The sequence below is a fragment of the Chelonia mydas genome, chromosome 10 (genome assembly GCF_015237465.2).
Source record: "Chelonia mydas isolate rCheMyd1 chromosome 10, rCheMyd1.pri.v2, whole genome shotgun sequence".
NCBI lineage: Eukaryota > Metazoa > Chordata > Testudines > Cheloniidae > Chelonia > Chelonia mydas.
This window is the reverse complement of record NC_051250.2, coordinates 61132824-61154097: the sequence shown is the minus strand read 5'-3', so window position 1 is coordinate 61154097 and position 21274 is coordinate 61132824. Positions and strand designations below refer to the sequence as shown.

The window sequence follows — 21274 nt, the reverse complement described above, 5'->3', positions numbered from 1 at the left end:
GGTAGTAGCTTATGAAGTTGAATTCCAATTTCCATTCTTTCCCCCCTGCCTTTTTTTTCTTTAGTTATTCCTAACTTGTAGAAACTTTTTTTTAATGCTTTCTCATGCTTACTGTTTGGCTAAAGATCAAACAAAATTGATGCAGCTTTTTTGAAGTTCTGCAAACATTAAAGGAATGCTTTCCTCCCCATTTACTCCAATCAGAAATTTTGCACCCTCCTAATTCCAGAACAGCTGACAGTAGAAATTTCAAAACATGGCTTGACATTCTTTATTAAAATATAAAAACAATTCAGGTTTGATGAAAAAATGGGTTAGAATTGAAGTTATCAGTGTTTTAGCTACCAATCTTTCATATTCAAACAAATTTTCTATTTACTTTTTGGATAGCTGAATTAAGGATGCTTTTTAGTGATTTCCAAGGTCTGGAGGTCCTAAATTCCATAGGATGAGAGAGTTTCGCTCTAAAGAGTTAGAACTAAAGGGTTTAGCTTCTAAAGGGTAATGTGTGCGTCACATATTATGGACCAAAGTGATCTGTAAGGAGAGCTTGTCAATTAGTCACAGGAAGACAACTACACAATCTAGAATCCCAGGACTGCAAACAAAGCCTCTGTTTCTTCCTGCAGTCATCCCAGGATCATAGGCCTTAATAAAATTTCTTCTTCACATCAATGCATCTGTCTTACATTTATCATTTGTTCCATCTGTGATGGGAGGATTTTATAATAGGTAATTTCTAATTGCGATTACTAAGGAGAATAATTAACTATAATTGCAGAACCATCGTTAGATAGGTAAGTTTGACTGGCCCTTATGTTGACTTCAGAAGTAATTTGCCATATCTACTACAAGGGAATGTGACAGGTTTATAAAATGTTGTTGTACAATAGAAAAGGAAGTGTGTATAAGAGTCACTCAGCCAATTTCAGGAATCTAGAATGGTTGACTCATCTGTTCTGCATGTCCTGGGGATGGCTTTTAGCCTATATGTTGATGCGATGTACCTGTCAGTTTTATGAGGAAGCTCATTACTTTCGGAAGTTAATGTATATTTGAAAACATCTGTCAGGCTATTAAGAGACTCAGTGTTTTAATATTGTTATGTGCATTGGTAATATAAAACCTGGATTACAGTGCTCAGAATGCTAGCAGAAATAAAACAAATAATAATAATGTACACCATAAAACACATAGGATGTGTAACATGGCTGAGTTCAGGGGGAGAAATCTTACTTTTCTGGCATTTCTGGCTGTTGATCGTTCGTTGGCACAACCTTCACATCAATGTTATGTTAGATTGATATACTGTATACGCATGGGTGTATGTATGTGTGCACCTACACACAAGCATGTATGCATACTTGTACATTTTTTCTTTAGTACAAATCTAAAAATGTCCAGAAATTCATTCAGTCCAATTTTTTTGATCAACAGAAGACAAGCATTTCAAACACAAGCATTGGCAGGCTTTTATGTTTACATCTACTAACTTGAGAAGAAGTACAACTATGTAGGACAATTTCTCAGTGAATGATGAGTTGACCTTTGAAAAACTCAATGCAAAACAATCTTTACAGGTAGAATTGCTGTGCAAAATGTTGTCTAACTCACAAAATCCCAATGTATCAGTAATTCTGCTTTTAGCCTTATAACATTTAAAAGCAAAGCCTAATTTCTAAAATGAGGGCAGTTAATTTTTCTTTAAACATAGTCACTTAATGTCATATCATCATAATTAGGACAGAACTCTATCAACCTCCCCCAAACTGAGATCAGCACAGGTAAATGAAAAAAGTGAAAAACAAAAAGAGAGCCAAGGCTTTAATCTTTTATTCTATCAGACAACAGCTCACTAATATCAAAATTAGCATCCTCAATCATCTTTTAGAGTTTGTCAGAATCACAGAAATTAGGGGTTAAGAAGAGCTACTAAATCATCTGGTCCATGTGTGTATGCAATATTAATTTGGACTCATAATGAGTAGATGTCTGATCATTGTATCGTATTATTCATATTTTCAAGTACTTTATTTCAGGCCGTGCAGTGGCACTGAGTGTGTGCATTAAGGTCTGACAATTTGTACACAAACATTTTAGAGCGCCATGGAAACACTACAGTTTGGGCTAACCCGGAGGTGCTTGGAAACAGCAATAATGAAACACTGGGTCTTCTTACCCTCTGGTATTTGTTCCTGGCTATGTAACCTCGTAAAAGTGACTGAAGAACAATAGTGGTAGCTCGCATGAGACGGTATCTTTTGCGAACCACATACATGCGCTGGAACTTCTGAAGTATGATGGCAGCCCTGGTTCTTCGCAAGAACTTGGCATAGCTGGCAAAGAAAAATGGTGGGAATGGAATTTACATCTATTATTTATAAGCCCTGACTAACATTTTCCCAGTCCTATAACTTTACCCTCTTTCTTAAGAGCTACGTTTTCTACATATTCTACTCTAGATTATTTGCAGTACTGTCAATGGTACAATGTTTGCTTACTACTATACTGCAGCAGCATGGGAAAATTAAAAAATTAACCCTTAAAAGCCCCAGATAGAGTTTACTCATCCTCAGAAAATTGCACTGGGGAACTGACACACTCTTCTCAGTTTCTCATCACCTTCCCTCATTCTTTAAAGCAGCTTCCATTAATCAACTTTCCCTAACTCATTCCCCAACAGAAACAGGTCCACCCTTAATTCCTATTCCTCCAGCAAGACCACTGAAAAGCATCCCGACTCAATTCCTTTCCTTTTCCCTCCCACCTCACCTCTGTATCTGCCTGCTTTCCTGCTCCAGCTAGTTCCCTCATCACCCACATCAGCCATCTACTCCTAGCTGGCCTGTCTCCCCTTTGTTGCATCCTGGCCTGAGGGATAGGTTCTTCACCACTGGAAAGAGAGGCCACATTAGAAGGGCAGTGGAAAGTTAACAAGGTTTTGTGGCAGGAAAAGGGCAGGGCAGGATTCAGTCTAAGCAAGGGTCCTGCCTCACCCCACCTGCAGACTGACTTCCTCACTCTGTTTTTCCTCTACTTTAACAAATACAGAACATGGACTGCTCTTAGGTGTTATCCAGCTGGGAAATAGCTACTTCTTTCTGAAGGTCAAAACAAGCAGGTACTGCTCTTAGAGGAATGCATAGTCTAGTCTATTTCCTTCATTACACTGAAAAATTGATTCCTAGTGATCAGCACAAGGAGACAGGTCTCACAGTTAAATGACCTAGTTAGAGGAATGTGAACTGATGTAAGAGCAAGTGTCCCCACGTGTGCTACTTACCATCGTGCTTGGTACCCTCTAACATATCTCTGAATGGTGATGGCTGCTTTCCTCATGCGCAGGTACTTCTTTCGCATCAGCCACCCTCGGATTGTCTTCTGGATGCGGATGCAGGCAACTCTCAGCTTATCTGCTCTTATTTTTTCCAGATAGGCTACTTGACCAGCCCGAAAAAATATTTTTGTCTTACCAAACTGGTACTTATCCTTGTCCTATTTTCAGATGAAATATGTGATCAGCAACAGAATTAAACAATAGTGGATAAAAAAGAAGACTCAAAGGCTGAATTGAAAGCAGAGTCAGTATAGAGGTAAAACTACCCATTTAGTATTTCAGTGAAATCTGTACTTACAATAGGTAAGGAAGCAGGATTTTTTTTTTACCCTATTATGTTCTGTGCATAAATTTTTAGAATTAGCAGGGTTAGGGAATTGGAAACTTAAGGAATAATATATATGTGAGGATTGGTTACAACTTTATTCTAACAGGAAATATTTTCTGAATCAGAAAAAAAGTTTTCATTTTTTTTAAAAATGTGCCTAAAAACTGAAGACTGATATTTCCTCTGCCAAATACGGCTTATATTTAAGGCACTTTGTCGTCAGTTTTTACTGAAAAATCCCTGGGTTTAACAAAAGCTATTCTTTTTTTTTAAACTGATTTTTACCCAAACTTTGGACCACTCAGGCACATGAAAATATCGATTGTTAAGAAAATCAATACATTACATTAGTGAGATGTGTATGTTAGTAATAAATTTGTCTAAGTGTAAATGTAAGACTGTCTGTTAAATAAGATAACATAGAAGAAGAAACACACTCACATGTATGCATGTGCATACATGTAAGTACAGTTAATATACAGTTCATGAAATAAACCATAGCTTTAAAAAAACCACTGCTTTTAATTTTTAATACTCTTACTTTTTCTGTCCTCCCATCCCCCAATATTAAACCCAATATTTACCCAAAAAACTGGAAAGTGAAGTTTTGCAACATTTTTCACCCACTTTGTAATAAACACCAGTACACATCTAGGAAATTTTAAACAAAATATAAACCAAACATGAAGGACATTGTTAATATTCAGGCTACAAGGATCAGGAAGGTTGGTATTTCTCATGAAACTGAGGAGAAACACTAGTGAAACTGATGAGACGAGGAAAAAAAATCAGTAATTGAAAGGAAAATTAAAGTAACTATTTTTAAATTGATATCTGACCTTCCTCAACAGTCAGTCTTAAGCTATATTACAGAGTACAAATGTTTTAGAAAGGATTTGAAAAAATGACTTGATATCTATTAACCTGAGAACCAACCCTACTAGCCCAGGGGAAATATCTGTGCCCCCACACTCATGTACAATTGTATGGAATAAAACCAATGAGGCATAATGGACAGAACAAGTCGAGATGATTGCAGCACACTTGGTGGGCGAGGAAGCAAGGTTTGGGAGGGCCTATGGGTAGGGGTGGAAAAACAGGATGAAATCATTTGTGTGTACTTTGACTTGAAATTTACTCACAAACACACAGGTAAAGCAATAACCTCCACTATTTAATAGGTACTATTGATTTTATTTGATGTCAGTATGCAAGCACTGGCAGTCAAGCTGAAAGCTCCAGCTGCTCCTATTGCTTTGAATGCTTTTAGTAACACACGAGAAAAGGAATCTACTCACATGACAGGGAGAGCATATGCACACAAGTGCATTTAAATGGAATCTTGAAAAAATAAACTGCATTCTATGCTTGTTTGTATAATACAATTGACTGATACTTACGCTGCCCCTCAGCAAGCTAGGTGGCTTTCTGATTTTAATTTTCATGGCAAGTCATCTGTGTGCTTTTACTTTTCCTCACCTATACCTTGCATTGAGTCATGGTTAATCACCTTCCGGTTGAGAAATAAATGGGAACCTGTTTTGGAGCCTGTCTGTGCTATGCATTAACCCTTTGTATACTGGCTAATCCCCAGGAACCCCAGTAATTTCTTGTGTAACTCTAATGATTTTGTTTTATACCCAGATGATTTAAGTAATAGCTAATTCTTAAATGTTAAGGGGAGCCAGCAGCTGGTGCTGTATTGGAAGATGGGGAGCTGTTCACTCTTGGAAGCAGGGCTGGGTCAATACTCTTAGTCCTGCCTTTCCTGTGCTGGAAAGTCTCCTTCTCCTGCTGTTTATTTTCACCACTACTCCCCTAGCCTGGAAACTGGCTACATGCATGAAAGCTGTTAGGGAGCTTACACAGAACATCTCTGTGTAGGAGGGCAAGGGCAGGGAGACAGCTAAGAGGTGGTAGGGCAGTGGCAGGATCTCACTGTGTTAAGTGGAATTAAGGAATCACAGAATCATAGGAGTGGAAGGGAATTTGAGAGGTCATCTAGTCCAGCCCCATGCCCTCAGGGCAGGACTAAGTATTATCTAGACCATCCCTGACAGGTGTCTGTCTAATCTTCTCTTAAAAATCTCCAATTATGGAGATTCCCTAGAAATTTATTCCAGTGTTTAACTAACCTGGCAGTCAGGCAGTTTTTCCTAATGTCCAACCTAAACCGCCCTTGCTGCAATTTAAGCCCATTGCTTCTTGTCCTATCCTCAGAGGTTAACAAGAACAATTTTTCTCCGTCTTTGTACAACCTTTTATGTACTTGAAAACTGTTAAGGAGGTGGAAGGGTTTTCGTTTGGACCAGGAAAGAGAGACTCCTGCATATTTGAATCCTCAGGATGACTATAACCTCAAGATTAATACAACTTGCTGTTAAATTAAGTGAGGCAGTCCCTCCATCCACCAGGGCTTAAAATTGTTGTCTTCCCAGTCTCTGCTAGACCAGAGAACCAAATCCCCACCACACACACATCAACACTGAAGTGACTTACACTCACTGAAGCAACATCCCATTTTTGACAATAAAAAGAATGGTTGATCCTTAATAGCAGCCAAGGCCTGATGCTTCCAAAGCTTCAAAAAGAAAAGTGAGTGTCACCCAATCCAGCAAACAATATAACACTCAGAGAGACTATGATTTTCTTAAACTAGTGTTGGCTGCTGTTTGAAATCCCTATCAACTAATAATAACTTATGACTAATTTCAAATTTGTAGAGGGGGAGCAACACATTTTCAAAAACTATCTGTATAATTCAGGATTCCAAGCAATATTTATAGTAGGGCTTTCAAACGATTAAAAAAATTAATCACGACTAATCACACTGTTAAACAATAATAGAATACCATTTATTTAAATATTTTTGGATGTTTTCTACATTTTCAAAAATACTGATTTCAAGTATAACACAGAATACAAAGTGTACAATGCTCACTTTATATTTATTTTTGATTACAAGTATTGACACTGTAAAAAAACAGAAGAAATAGTATTTTTCAATTCACCTAATACAAGTACTATAGTGCAATCTCTTTATCATGAAAGTTGAATTTACAAATGTAGAATTCTGTAAAAAAACTGCATTCAAAAATAAAACAATGTAAAATTTTAGAGACTGCAAGTCCACTCAGTCCTACTTTTTGTTCAGCCAATCGCTCAGACAAACAAGTTTGTTTACATTTGCAGGAGATAATGCTGCCCACTTCTTGTTTACAAGGTCACCTGAAAGTGAGAACAGGCATTCTCATGGCACTTTTGTAGCTGGCGTCGCAAGATATTTATGTGCCAGATGCGCTAAAGATTCATATGTCCCTTCATGCTTCAACCACCATTCCAGGGGACATGCGTCCATGCTGACGATGGGTTCTGCTCGATAACAGTCCAAAGCAGTGTGTACTGACGCATGTTCATTTTCATTATCTGAATCAGATGCCACCAGCAGAAGGCTGATTTTCTTTTTTGGTGGTTCAGGTTCTGTAGTTTCCGCATCAGAGTATTGCTCTTTTAAGAATTCTGAACGCATGCTCCACACCTTGTCCCTCTCAGATTTTGGAAGGCACTTCAGATTCTTAAACCTTGGGTCAAGTTCTGTAGCTATCTTTAGAAATCTCACATAGGTACCTTCTTTGCATTTTGTGAAATCTGCAGTGAAAATGTTCTTAAAATGAACAAAGTGTGCTGGCTCATCATCCGAGACTGCTGTAACATGAAATATACGGCAGAATACAGGTAAAACAGAGCAGGGGACATACACTTATCCCCCAAGGAGTTCGGTCACAATTTAATTAACAAATTTTTTTTTTAAATGAGCATCATCAGCATGTCCTCTGGAATGGTGGCCAAAGCATGAAGGGGTGTATGAATGTTTACCATATCTGGCATGCAAACACCTTGCAATGCCAGATACAAAAGTGCCATGCAAATGCCTGTTCTCACTTTCCGGTGACATTGCAAATAAGAAGAGGGCAGCATTATCTCCTATAAATGTAAACAAACTTGTTTGTCTTAGCAATTAGCTGAACAACAAGTAGCACTGAGTGGACTTGTAGGCTCTGAAGTTTTACATTGTTTTGTTTTTTAGTGCAGTTATGTAACTCCCTCCAAAAAAAATCTACATTTGTATTGTTTTGTTTATGAGTGCAGTTATGTAACAAACAAACAGAATCTACATTTGTAAGTTGCACTTTCACAGTAAAGAGACTGCACTGCAGTACTTGTATGAGGTGAATTGAAAAATACTATTTCTTTTGTTTATCATTTTTACAGTGCAAATATTTGTAATCAAAATAATATATACGTTGATTTCAATTACAACACAGATACAATATATATGAAAATGTAGAAAAACATCCAAAATATATAATAAATTTCAATTGGTATTCTATTGTTTAACAGTGCAATTAAAATCGTGATTAATTTTTTTGAGTTAATCGTGTGCGTTAACTGTGATTAATTGATAGCCCTAATTTATAGGTTTTAAAAGCTACAATTCTACTACCAGAATCAGCTTCTCCAACAAATTTTTGCATGTCTGTTTTCTGTCACTAAGGACATCTTTTTGCTTCATCAGGACACGGTAGCGGCTGAAGAACTCTTGATACGTCCACCTGTACCAAGAAACAGAAAGGGTGTTAGCCATACAACGGAAACCTCTCACAGTGAAAATGCCTCTTCTGAAAACAATCTGAGAAATGGCAAACCTACCTTGAGGGGAAGCCAGCTGCACTGATCCGGATAGTTTCCAGAACACCACAAGCTCTGAGCTGCTGAACTGCCCGCTTTTCATCAAACCTATATAAAAAAACCAAAACATCTGTCAAATGGCAGACTTTCTAAGTGAAGCTCTAGCCAAGTTTTGTATGAGAACCCAAGTTCAGAAATGGTGACAACATTAGAAATGCAAACTAGTAGATTTCAGTCAAAGAAGTTGTCATGAGTACAGATTCTTCAGGAGTGCAAGTTTTGAATCAAATTCCAAATGGAAAATCATGAAATTGTGGGTATCCTTCTCAGACAGCATAAAGGAGAAATACAAAGCTGTCAGCTAATAATTTTCTCTCTATTCAGCCCCAAACATCTGCTATTATTATGTGTGTCCCAATGCTTTCAGGATACACTATTCTGCTGCTGAGTGATGTATACTATGTTTTCAGAGACCATTTATGAACCAACGTACGTGAATGGAAACTTGAAGTCATTGGGCTTAATGCAACGCACATAGTGTGGAGTTGTAGCATTAAGGGTTTCCATCAGCAGATGAAGAGAGTTCCGAAACTGTAAAAAAGAAAAAGAAAAAAAAAACAACAAAAAGGAAATCAGAATACGATGAAACTCAGTCTTGTTTGAAATGATCTCAAAGGGGAACTTTTTGTATTAGATAAAAGAGATTGTCTTGAAAAATCCAGCATAAAGACAAATTTCAATAGAGCAATTTGATTATGTGCTGCCCCAGTGTATGCATCCATACTACAAATTCTGGTGGTTCTTCGAAGCAATTCATATACACTGCAACACTCTTGTGGAATCAACGGCAATCATACTGCCATACGATACACAAATGCTTGAGTTGAAGTGTAACCACACAAGCTGCAGGAGCTGGAAGACTGAGCTATTTTGAATTTCTAACTACATTCTATTTTGTGGGCAACAACATATCCAAATGTGAGGTTAAATACTAACAACGGAATACATTCTGTATTGAACCTTTACATGGGCAGCATAAATTCTAGCACCCAAATCTGCATGTTGTTTCTGAAATCAGCAACAATTTGAACAGGCATGTTAAAATATCACAATAGACACTTTTTCCCAGCTGGTTTAAAATCAATCCAGATGAAAGAGATGCAAAACAGATTTCTGCCAGAGGAAAGATCTGTAGAAACTGATAGGTGATTGGTGACTCTTCATTTTTTTGGAGGTATGCCTGTTGTTTCAACTTTTTCAGTCTTAGGGTCTTATTGGATCCATCACTAGTCCTGGATTCCCAAGAAACACAGTGGCTTTGAATGCTTTGGATCATCTCTGGCTGGCTCAGGGGCTGCAGCCCTGCCTTTCTAATAAGGACCTTGTCACAGTTCCCCATGCTTATATAGGCACCATACACCAGTATCTAGATTACCACTTGGTGTGGTACACCTGAAAAGCCGGACCTACAGGAATGGGCTTTACCTGGAACTATCCCTGAATAGTCAATGCAGAATGTGGCTATTCACTAATAAAGTGGTGGAGGCTGACAAGCATATAAACCTGGGCTGCAAACGATGAACAGGGCTCCTGTTTGTTCCTGTGCGCAATTCGAGGTGCTGTCAATCATCTATAAAACACCAACTGAGGACTGACAGTGCCAACAAACCACTTTTTGTCCTGTGCTCTACTCCTGGCAGTTATTAGATCCCCAGTAGGTGAGTGGCCGGACTTTCTCAGGGCAGGGTCCCACTCTGAAACAGAGTTTGCCAAAGCCTAAATTTGGCAAGTTTTAAGTCCTAGTGCAAGACATCTGTTTAATCCGGCTTTGTAACTGTTGATAAATGGAAAGTGATGGGGCAGGAGATTTGCTTTATGGTCATGCTGATTGGCATATTTATTTTTTAATTTTGATATATACATCTAGATATTTTAGGGTAAGGACTTTATACTTTCGGGGCAGATTTTCAGAGGTGCTGAACACCCACTGTCTTCAAGTGAAGTTGGTGGGAGCTCAGAACCCTTGGAAAATCAGGGTAACCAGGGATCAGATTTTCACAGGAGCTGAGCATCCAACATGCTAAGCTCTTTTGAAAACATGGTCACTTAGTTTGGGCATTGAGTTCTTTTGAAAATCTCGCCCTAACTGTGTGTTTTATCTGGCCCTAACACTCTACACAGTCCAAATTGTAAGCTATAAGGAATCCTAATGGTTACTATCAGAGTTAGATGAGCAAGTCCTCTTTAAGAACAGCCATCCTATATTGCCCTGACAGTAAACTGTTGCTTTCTTACGTGGCCACGCAAGGCTGGGAGAGCAGGTCTTCATGAAAGTATCATACATGAACGTGAAGTACTCCACCCACAAAAAAATTAAAGCAGTATACATGCTCAAACATGGCCTACTTCTCTTACATGGATTGCATAGTTTTTGCTGAAGATTTCTATCAATATTCTAGCAATCCTGGTGTCCGATCCTTAATCAATGTCCTACTGCCCATTTGTTGGCGATGCCTGATGGAAGCTAAAGATTCCACAACACTTAAAAAGAAAAAGGTAGTGGGATGAGCCGAATCTATTGCTGAGAGCCATGATGGTGGCCTTTCCGTCTGAACCAACACTCCTGAGCAGTGATCACAAGAAACCGCTGCACAGTATGAGACCAATAAGACACTAGAAGGGGAGGGGAAAAGATTATTCTAATCAAAATAGTCACTGGTTCAACTCACCTGATGTCCCACAGTTTTCTTATGTTCCTTGCTTGCTTGGCCTGGTCTGGCCTTGGCGGGTTTTACAGCAGTGCGAGACAGCAGTGTGCGGCCTGAAGGGGTTGCTGAGGTGGGACTAAGGGCCTTTTCTTCATCCTGAAACAACTCTGACAGCATCTTAAACTGGTGGAGAAGTAGGAAAAACAAGTTACCTCTCAGGATCAGGGGGTGAGTATTCTAGAAGGGAAGAAGTGCTGTCTAAGGGTCATGCAGTGGGTCTGAGAATGAGGATGCCGGGTTCTTTTTCCTAGCTCTGAGTGGCTGTGTGACCGTGACACAGAGAACAAACCACTTAATCTAGAAATGGGTATAATTGTACTAGTCTGCCTCAGACAGGTTTTAGACTTAATTGATTATTTATAGTGCTGCTTAAGATCCTCCGATGGAAATAGCAGAGTACTGATGCTGAAGTACAAAGAATGAATGGTATTATCTTCTATAAGTATCTAAGATGGTTAGAATCCTAGCTCATTTTCTGTAAGCAGTTTGCTTTTCTTTTGGTGGGGGGAGATGGGACAGAGTAAGCAAGAGCACACACATGCATGAACAACATGAGGTGTCGAAGCCTGTGCTGATTTAATGATAAAATTGTTTGTATTTGTGGATGTCTTGGCATCAAATTCTGGCTTGACTTGAGTCTTGTGCATAGAGCCAGCAATAGCTTCACAGCTCAGCCAGTCTGTGACACTGTCACAGGTTACCAATCCCTTTAAGGGTATTTGGGCTCTGGCACATTAGCCATCCCACCCCCCTTGCTTCCCCCAGCTGGTCCTGATTAGCTGGGTGATTTCATTAAAAGGGCTGAGAACTCAGTTTGAGTGTGGAACCACAGACAGTGGGTAGGCTTCCATGGAAGGCTCTGAGTGGTGGCCTGCAGGAGACTGAGGGGACTCCAGGGAAGGAGCCTGGAAGTCAGGGCTCTATCCCAGAGACAGAGACTGAAAAGTAACCCAAAAGGGACTGGGGAATGAGCCCATGACAGACTGAAGAGGAGCCCAAGTGGGGAGAAAGTACTTTTTGTTTGAACTTGTTTCCTTGAAGGGGGATTGGACTCAGAGTAACCCAGATGAAGGGGCTGAGCCATGGGAATCTCAGGGACAGACAAAACCTGGGTGAGGGGAAACTAAGGCAGGCAGCACCAGCAGTGCCACACTTGCCCAGCAGGCCTGCCCTGTGACACACTGCTACAGATGCTTTCTCAGTGTAGAACTGCTGCTGTATAGGACAGCTTGGATACTAGAAGAGAACATCAGGAAAGCCTCCTCTGACATTCCAGTAGTGTGTCAGGCTCCTCTCTAGCTGAGCAAGGAGACGAATGGCCCAAAAGGCTCCACAGAGAACTCCGGTCTAACACCTTTCAAATACACCCATCAGCTAGAAAGAGGATGGATTTATCCGGCTGAAGATCCATTCTATCTGGCAATCAACAAGAATGGGAAAGAACCTGCACAGTCTTTCCAAGCAACCTCTGGGACCCAGCTCTGGTCCCCTTCCCTCCCTCACAGCAACTGTAAATGACAATGATCACAAAATGTAACTCTGCTATAATAGCAACCTGAAACAATAGTAACTATACAGGTAACTACAGATAATGCTTCCAGGTAGATAACGTGTAGCACCTCAGAAACATTGCCAGAATAAGGAAACCTGAGCCCTTCTATCCATAAATGAATAATCTTTAAACTAGCATGTGTTCTCTTATTCCCAAGAAATAGGAACATTACATTTTCAGTAACATAAAGCAATTAGCTAAGTATGGCTCACAAGGAACGATCACTAGTTGCCTTATCAAATTTGATGAGTGTGCACCATGATCAATGAAACAGTCCGTGCAACTGTTCCAGAGTGAACTGTTCTAGAGTGATGCAGTCTGCTAGCCCAACATTCATGCCATTTCTATAGCATCATGTGTTTTAAAAAGGATGCAGCTGCCCAGGGCGATATAAAGTTACAATATGGGGGCCAGAAGAAATCTGAAATTCTTGAACTAATAGAAAAAGATTAATATCAACTACCTAGATATCTAAAAGACATATCCAAGCCATTTCATACAAACTGTGTGGGTCTATATCAGTTAAGTAAGGAAGCCAATTGTGATTTGAATCTTAATAAGCTTCATCCAGATGAGTCTGCTACTGGCACTAACACAAAAGAGTGTGTCCTTCCTTGGCTCTGCATTGCTGATGGGCCAGTGTTTCTAAGGAATCAAATATATGAGGCTCACTATCCCCCTCAGGTGAAGGTCTGAGTATAAAAATGTTCAACTTAATTTAAAAGTCACCATTTTCTAAGGCATCATCTGCTATTGTGTGTGGAAACCGGGGCAACACATGGCAATTCTTTACCATTGGAACTGAAGGATCAAACTAAAGATTGTACATATGAATAGGGCACTACTGAGGGAGTCTTCATTGTTTTTTCCTGGCTCAGCACCTCTCTCGGTTTCACAGGGCACTGGCAGTGCTCAAAGAGAAAAAAAAAAACAAGGCTCAAAGGGCAGACAAGTCATGTGGTAGGAAACAAGCAAGCATTTTTCATTTCCACATGAATTTTTCAGATGATCTCACAGACATGCTGCTAACACATGCCAGCAGCAAGCATGAAAACTGAGAACTCTCATATATTACATGCACTGGAATAAAACATGCTCAATAAGTGCCATGGACTAATTTCTAGAGCAGGCTAACACTTCAAGTTGTGCATTACATAGCCCTTCTAGGGAAGCATGCTTGCGTGCACTTTGAATAGATCAAACTTTCTCCACAACATCATAAATCTCTAGAAGCTGTAATGATGCAGAGGTAAGCAATTATTAGAATTATAAGCGATGCACTAGATTTTAGGTTTACCTTCTGTTGAATATGTATGGCGAACCCAGAAAACAACAGCAACCACAACAAAAAAAGTAGATTAAAATCAGGAATTAAACCAGAAAATCAAAAGCTACTGTGAAGAGTTACTAATAATTAAGGCTGCCTGAAAAACTTCCAAAGAAACATTTTTCCACTGGATAATGGGGTTTCCACCAAAATCTAAAGTTTCTGCAGGAAAAAATTGATTTTGGTGGAATTTCCATTGGGAAAATCAAAACATTTCATTTCAGGTGGGACTGGATCAAGCTGACATTAATCTCTGCATCTGCCTGAGCTGGCACCATGCTTTATGGGAGTTATAGGTCCAGATCCCTCATGCCCCCATTCTTCTCTGTGGACCATGCTCGCGAGCCAGACTAGATCCCCATGATGCCTGACAGTCTCTTCCTGTGGCTGGGCAGCAGTGCCAAGAGGGGAGAATAGGGGCATGACAGATCCACAACCACAACTCCCAGGAGGCACCACAGCAGCTCACATGACCAGAGGTTAACATCGACCTGAAATGAAACATTGCTGAGTAGAAAATGTTTGTAACTTCTCATTCCATAAAAAGTTTAGATATTTCAACTTGGTATGCCAATTCAGGATGTAAACAAATGACACAATATTGGAATTTCCCATGGGATGGCTATCAGCTGCATTAATGATTGTATGGGTACTATTCCAACCTGTCTGGAGCTCTACAGCTAGCAAATTCCCAATAGCTGCCATCAGGAAGTACATTTTGTACTTGCATTTTCATTTCAGAAGAGAAATAGCTAGCATTCCTACCATTAAGAGAAAGTAGCTCTTCTCCAACAGTGAGCATGTCACACATTATACCTTGGTGTAATATTTTAAAGTTTTTAAATGGGATAGTCCCATGGAGTTTAAAAATAAAACACACCTTCAAGGATCAGCCAGTGTAGGTTTTCCTGCTTTACTGGGTTCTCATTTTGATTTGGCTTTTGGAAGAGGTACATAGGGGCAACCTGGCTTTCTTGTATACACCTCTACCCCGATATAATGCGGTCCGATATAACGCGAATCCGGATATAACGCAGTAAAGCAGCGCTCTGGGGCGTGGGGCTGTGCACTCCGGTGGATCGGCGCATCAGCGTGTCTGGCTCCCACATACTGCTCTGAGCGGCGTGTTAAGGGTGCCAGGCCGGGGCCGAGAGGTTGGATAATGGGGCCATGGGGGGAAGGGGAACGGGGTCGATTCAGACATGCAGGGGCAGCGTGGCGGGGCTCGGCCAGGCTGCGGTGTCCCGGGGGGCAGCTCATGGCTGGAAGTTCATGCCCCAGCCCGGGTGCCTGCTGCCAGAGGGGGCGGGTCTGTGCTCCGGCCCTGGCTCCGCGCCTCCCGTGCCCCGGCCAGGGGGTGCTGCGTGCTCTGCCAAGCTGGGCAGTTTTGCCGCTACCGCCGCTTCACTCAGCTCCTGCCTCCCTCCTGCGCCCCCACCTGAGACCCTCTACCCCTACTAACAAAAATGATTTAGTTCGCAAGTTTACAAACATTTTTATCCTAAAGGAATAAAAATATCTTTCCTAGTAAAATTTCAAAACACATTATGTCTTTGTACACTCTAATCCCTCTACCCCAATATAACGTGGTTTCACCTATAATGCGGTAAGATTTTTTGGATCCCGAGGACCGCGTTATATCGGGGTAGAGGTGTAGTTGGTTACGTTTAATTGGTCTGGACAGACAAGAAAATTCTGTTTTCACAAAACATTTAAAAATCAAAAGGTGTGCAGTTTACAAGGGAACAATCAAGCCTATTCTGATCCATCAAGATCCCTTGATATCTTCCAAAAAGCCCAAGCAAATTTACAGTGAAAATTTATTGAAAATTCATGTAAGGCTAAAAGTAAAAAAATATTCCAAGCAGCAAAGCAGCAAACATACCAAGCCAATTTCTAATTTGTGGTTTTCAAAACAAATTTTCCAATCCGATTCCATTAAAATCTATGGCTAAATACAGACAGACTTCAATGGGAGTTAGATCATGTCCCACAGCTTTCTAAATACGTACAAACAACTAAATAAATAGAAACTATACCCAAGTGGAGAGGGCCATTTAGACTCGAGGGCGTGGGGGGGGAGAACAACTTTCATTTCTAACGCTTATATAAAAAAAGCTGACCCTTAACTTGACATCCCATGTCAGGGGAAAAAAAAAAAAATCAATCCTCAACACTAACCTTACTTGATTTTAGGACCTTGATTTGTTCTTCATAAACTGTGTCTTTGTTCTTTTCCAAAAAACCTTCACATTGATATTCCACCTAAAAACACAAAAATGTGATTTTTTTCTACAAAAACTCATTAGGAGTTCATTTTTGCAGGATTCACCAGCTGTAACCTGTGAAATTAAAAAGTTTACTATTAATGTTGTTTAAAATACCAGTCACTGAATAAATGCTTGCATGACAAACACTGCTTGTAAGAAAGGTTACTTTCTAATAAAAAATGGAACTTTAAACCATAACATATGCATAACTGCTGTAATTGTATTAAACAAGACAAAGTGCACATGTACAGAGATGCCTTTGCTGAGACAGTGTGATTGAGCGGTTATACAGGCTAAGAGCCAGAATCTGGGCTGAGCCACTTCACCTCCTTGTGCTTCAGTTAACATAGCTGTAAAATTAGATAAAAGCCAGACCTCACTGAGAAACAGATAACCCATCTCATGAGATAGGTAAAACTGGTCACACTGCTACAGTCAGCTGCACAAAGATCTTCATCTGCATTGAAATAGGCAGCTGTCTTCAAAAGTAATTGAAGGTATGTATTCAAAGGACAACAGACTCTATAAATGATAATGATCCCCACTTCTTAATTCATTCTTCTATCGCAGGAAGATTGACTCTCTTGGACTCAAAGAAAGGCCACAGGCCTCAAACTAAAACTGAACAGAGATGACTTACTTGACTTAAGAATGGGGGAAAAGAAAACCAATTGCCCCAAATCCACAGAATAGGTATTTTAAAAATACAGAGATAGTAAGAGATATTTATTTATGTGCCTCTCTCAAACTAACCCCAGGAAGACAGGGGTTGCATCAGCAGCAGTCTAAATGTTCACTGAAAAAGAATGACCTCTTTAGTAACTTTGCTATTAATAGGACAGGGATCAAGAGTTGGAGATGAATGCCCTCTTTCAAAAAGGAACTTCACTGGTTTTGTCTCTCCAAGCTACATGTCTATGGATGGAGCGTCTGCCCACAGTCCTCTTCTCTTCATTGAGAACTTCGCCATACCCATTTTGTAACACACTGGCATTGAAACTATTCCCATAGCTGTGGCAAAAATAAATCCCCAAATTCCTCTACACAAAAACAATGCTCTCAATGCTCATTAGCCATTATGGAACAAACTCTGATCAAGTCGCTATAATATTTATTAAGGTGAACTTCACCTCTGTGCACAGGGCCCACACAAAAACCATCTACCATTTAAGCCCTATTTTGAATTTCACCCTAACTTTGTAATATTAAAATGAATCTTCCCAGCTGAAAAAAATACCACTAGAGGGAGGCAAAGAGCTCTATGAATTCCTCCAGGGAACAACCAAGTTTACAAACCTTGCCAGCTAAGGCCCATATTATGGTTCTCCCCCACACCCACCGCACTGTTCCAAAATGTTTGTATATGTTAACTTGTACATATATGAAAGACTAAATGACTTAACATTGGTAATTCCTCAGTCTTACATGTGCTTATGACTGCCACAGCCTGGGACTTCCCCAACCCAAACTATACTATTCAGTATAGAGTTCAAAGCATATTTTAAACAGCAAGGCTCAATGTATTTTACAGTATGTAAAGAGTTTAATGCTTTATCTTTTTGCTCTTTCATGATTTCCAGCAGAGAAATGGCTCATGCATCAAGCATAAGCATTCTCTTAACTATTTGCTATTATCAAGGACATGGTGGAGAACAGAGGCAAAGCAGAGTCTCACCTTTTCTAGGCATAAATTCAAGTACATGCGAGGAAGCAAAGTAAGGTCAAGTAAAGACCACAAATCCTGCTGATTCTGACATGATGCTGTTATTCTTTAGCACATGTTGAACTACCAATATAGCCACATAGCTCCTATAAATATTATAAATGAAAATTCTTTTGGGTTGTATGAGAGCAAAATCCTCATCCAGCCTTCCTCAATATAGCGTCACTTTAACTCAGAATTTAACTCCTTCACATGAAGACTCAAATTTTTCTTTCAAAAAAACATTTTTCTTTTAGTTAATTTTCTAGGCTGCTCAGTAAATTTAAGCACCTGGTAAGAACCAGTCTAGCAACATACATGCCAATGACCTACTTTGTCTTCCAGGTCATTAAACACAGCTGCTTTCACTCACCAGGTGAAAAAAAAAAGAAAAAGCACATGTTGCTCCAGTGACAAGAAGAGGGGTGTGTTTGACTCTCTTTGTTGTCAGCACATTGAAATGACAGCAGAATGAGGTTGTGTTATGGTGACTGTTCAACTGAGCAGATATCGACATAAACATGCAGTAGAAATACACAACAGGAGAACTGGCATTGTAATATTACATTGTGGTATATAAACAAATTACGGTGTAATCTTTTAGAGGAAGGATGGTCTGCAGTTAAAGCATGGAACTAGGAATTGGGAGAGCTTTTTCGTCTTCTCACCTCTGCCATACACTTCCTCTGTGACCCTGTGCAAGTCACATCTCTTTTCTGCTTTAGTTTCCCATCTGAAAGATGGGGATAATAATATCTACACCGCGGAGGGGTGTTCTGAGACTTCAAGCACGCTGACATCCTTGGCTATATAAGTACAAAGTGGTTTTCAGGGACGTGCTGCATGCAGAGCTAGAAGTTACTGCTGGTAATTGTGGCTTATACTGAACACCCTAAATAATTCTCACTTTGACATAGAAGTAATATAGATCTGTACACAGAGTTATGTGCAAATATTGCAAAGGAAAAAAAATCCTTACCTTGTCAGCAAAGTGTTGTATGATAAAAGCTTTGTTTGACATACGTGGTTTTTCGAAGAGTGCACATTTATTCAAATGTGTATTATACAATTTCTGGGCCCAAGAGTCATCTGATCCTTTAGGCATCTACATAAGAGAATGTAAAACACCATTTGCACCATCTTGTGGACCTTTTAGAAGTGAATAATACCAGAAAAATGGTTCTGTGATAATGGGGGACAACACTTTGCATTCTACTTCAACCTTAAGCCCTCTGCTAAACTGAAGATGAAAAGCCAGTAACTAATTATGGGTCTGACGCTACAAGCAGTTATCACTGAGCGTGCTGTTTATTACTGCAGGTAGCACCACTGGGACGACTCTCAGCAATGTTTCTGGGAGCAGGCTCTACCCAAGTTACAGACACTCTGAATAGAACGGGGGAAAAGGAAAAAAGAGAAGGTAGAAATAAATACATTCTATCAACAGTGTTTCAGTGCAGTATATCTGGAAGCAAAAAGTCATGTATTATACACAAGACAGCTTATTAAAGACAGGCTTACCAGGTCAGAGCATATCCATTATTATTAGTTGTTTGTAATGACTCAGCAAGGAGAAGCCCCAAGTCACTGTACACACATGTAATAAAAAGAGAGTCCCTGCTCCAAACAGTTCATAATCTTAGCATATGATAAAAGACAACAGGTGGAGAACAAAAAGAATGATGAGGGGTCACAACAGTCAAGACATGAGATGATTAGAGCCTGGACGGGAGCTACAGATATGTGGATTTAGAGGAAAGGCCGGATTATGCTTGTCTTTTGTTCTCCAGTTGTTGCCAAATCTCTTCTTAACTGCTCCAGATAACTTTAAAATCAGAGCATCAAAACAATCGTTAAGTGTAGGTGACTTTATTCCCATAAGCACTGCAAAATGATAACAGAAACAGGAGACCAGTGTATCTTTCAGTATAGAAGTCAAGTCATTTGAACACGTACCTTACATTCCTCATCTAGCAGATCCAAGATGCCCAATTTGGCCTCTATGAGATTAATGCAAGGCTGATTGTCATAGAAATCAATCAAGGTCCATGGAATTTGTTCCTTCATATATTCCTCTTGTTCCAGCTTAAAGACATGCTATGCGGAAAAAAAAAAAATCTCTGAATGAAAATTCAGGCCAAATACACTGCCTTCTGTTAACCTGTTTTCTTCATGGTACATTAAACCTAGCCATTCAGTGACATAAAAGTTAAAGCTGAGCCAAACCATTTAATAAACAAGTGGAAGAAAGGCAAATTAACCACTTTCTCCTGGCCTATGCAGACTAAATTAAAACATTCTTTAAGAGCAAAGCCTGGTTTTTTCCTTACTCACTCCTAAAAAGTATCTATTATAGTGCTATCTGTGAACGTGCGAGCGTGTGTGTGTGAGAGAGAGAGAGAGAGATACATACAAACACATATATTTGCTTCTTCCACACTGTACCAGATGTCTTTGAAAACAAATAAGATACTCAAGTACAGGGACAGCAGTTCTGATAGGTAAATTAATGTCCCACAAAATATTCATAAAGAAAGCTGAAATTCTTGAAATTTGAGATTTTCAAATTCTCACGGTTTTATTAAAATTGCCCTATTTCGCACAAAAAACCCGAATAATTTTTTGCATGTTTTCTACTGAGAGACTATTTTGAGGTTCATTTGTTCTCAAATGGTGTTATGTTCAAACTTAAAAAATGTAACAGTTTTATTTTAGTGATTATTTCATAGAAGATATAATAAAAAAATTACACAGCCCTAACAGTATGTGCACAGAAAGCAAAGTGAAAGTTTTAGAACAAAAATCCCAATAGTAAATATTACACATGCAAACTTTGGTCACTCTCCAGTCATTCTTTTTAAAATAAACAAGTCTTATGGAAATTTTTCGTTTGTTTTACTCAGTTTAAACTATATTTTTATCCCAACTAAATTGTAATACATATAATTAGAGCTGGGTGAAATTTTTTTTGGTGAATAGAAATTTTGCCAAAAAATGCATTTTGGGGGCTCCAGAACTATTTGCAAATTCAAGTCGAATTTGACAAATACTTTCATTTGGGGAAAAAATGAAAAATTTGAACACTCCATTTTGAAATGTTTTGTTTCAACTTTTCATTACAAACCGCATTACATTTTCACATTTAGCTAAAGAAAAAAACACCAAAAATGACAAATCAAAACAAAAAACTGATTTTTTTTGTTTTGAAATTGCCCAAAAATGTTTCAGTTGATTATAAACAAATTTTTTTAGTTTGTTGATTTGACAAAAAATGTGTTTTGGTTTAAAATCAAACCTCCCC

The 21274-nt window shown here is 39.3% G+C and overlaps 1 protein-coding gene across 20 annotated transcripts in view; it reads right to left on the bottom strand.

The window, feature by feature from the left end:
- Positions 1-21274, bottom strand: part of MYO5A (myosin VA) — a 205958-nt gene that overhangs the window by 45130 nt on the left and 139554 nt on the right. For 11 of the 20 annotated variants that reach the window (XM_037910148.2, XM_043524710.1, XM_043524715.1 and 8 more), the window contains exons 12-21: positions 19930-20070; positions 18953-19078; positions 16183-16266; positions 13972-13974; positions 11084-11245; positions 8848-8945; positions 8376-8462; positions 8170-8278; positions 3284-3495; positions 2180-2336 (exon numbers count right to left, since the gene is read on the bottom strand). In XM_037910148.2, the coding sequence (XP_037766076.1) occupies positions 2180-2336; positions 3284-3495; positions 8170-8278; positions 8376-8462; positions 8848-8945; positions 11084-11245; positions 13972-13974; positions 16183-16266; positions 18953-19078; positions 19930-20070 (1179 nt within the window). The remainder of the gene's footprint in view (positions 1-2179; positions 2337-3283; positions 3496-8169; positions 8279-8375; positions 8463-8847; positions 8946-11083; positions 11246-13971; positions 13975-16182; positions 16267-18952; positions 19079-19929; positions 20071-21274) is intronic. The other 9 variants (XM_043524713.1, XM_043524711.1, XM_043524712.1 and 6 more) reach the window with 1 other exon arrangement.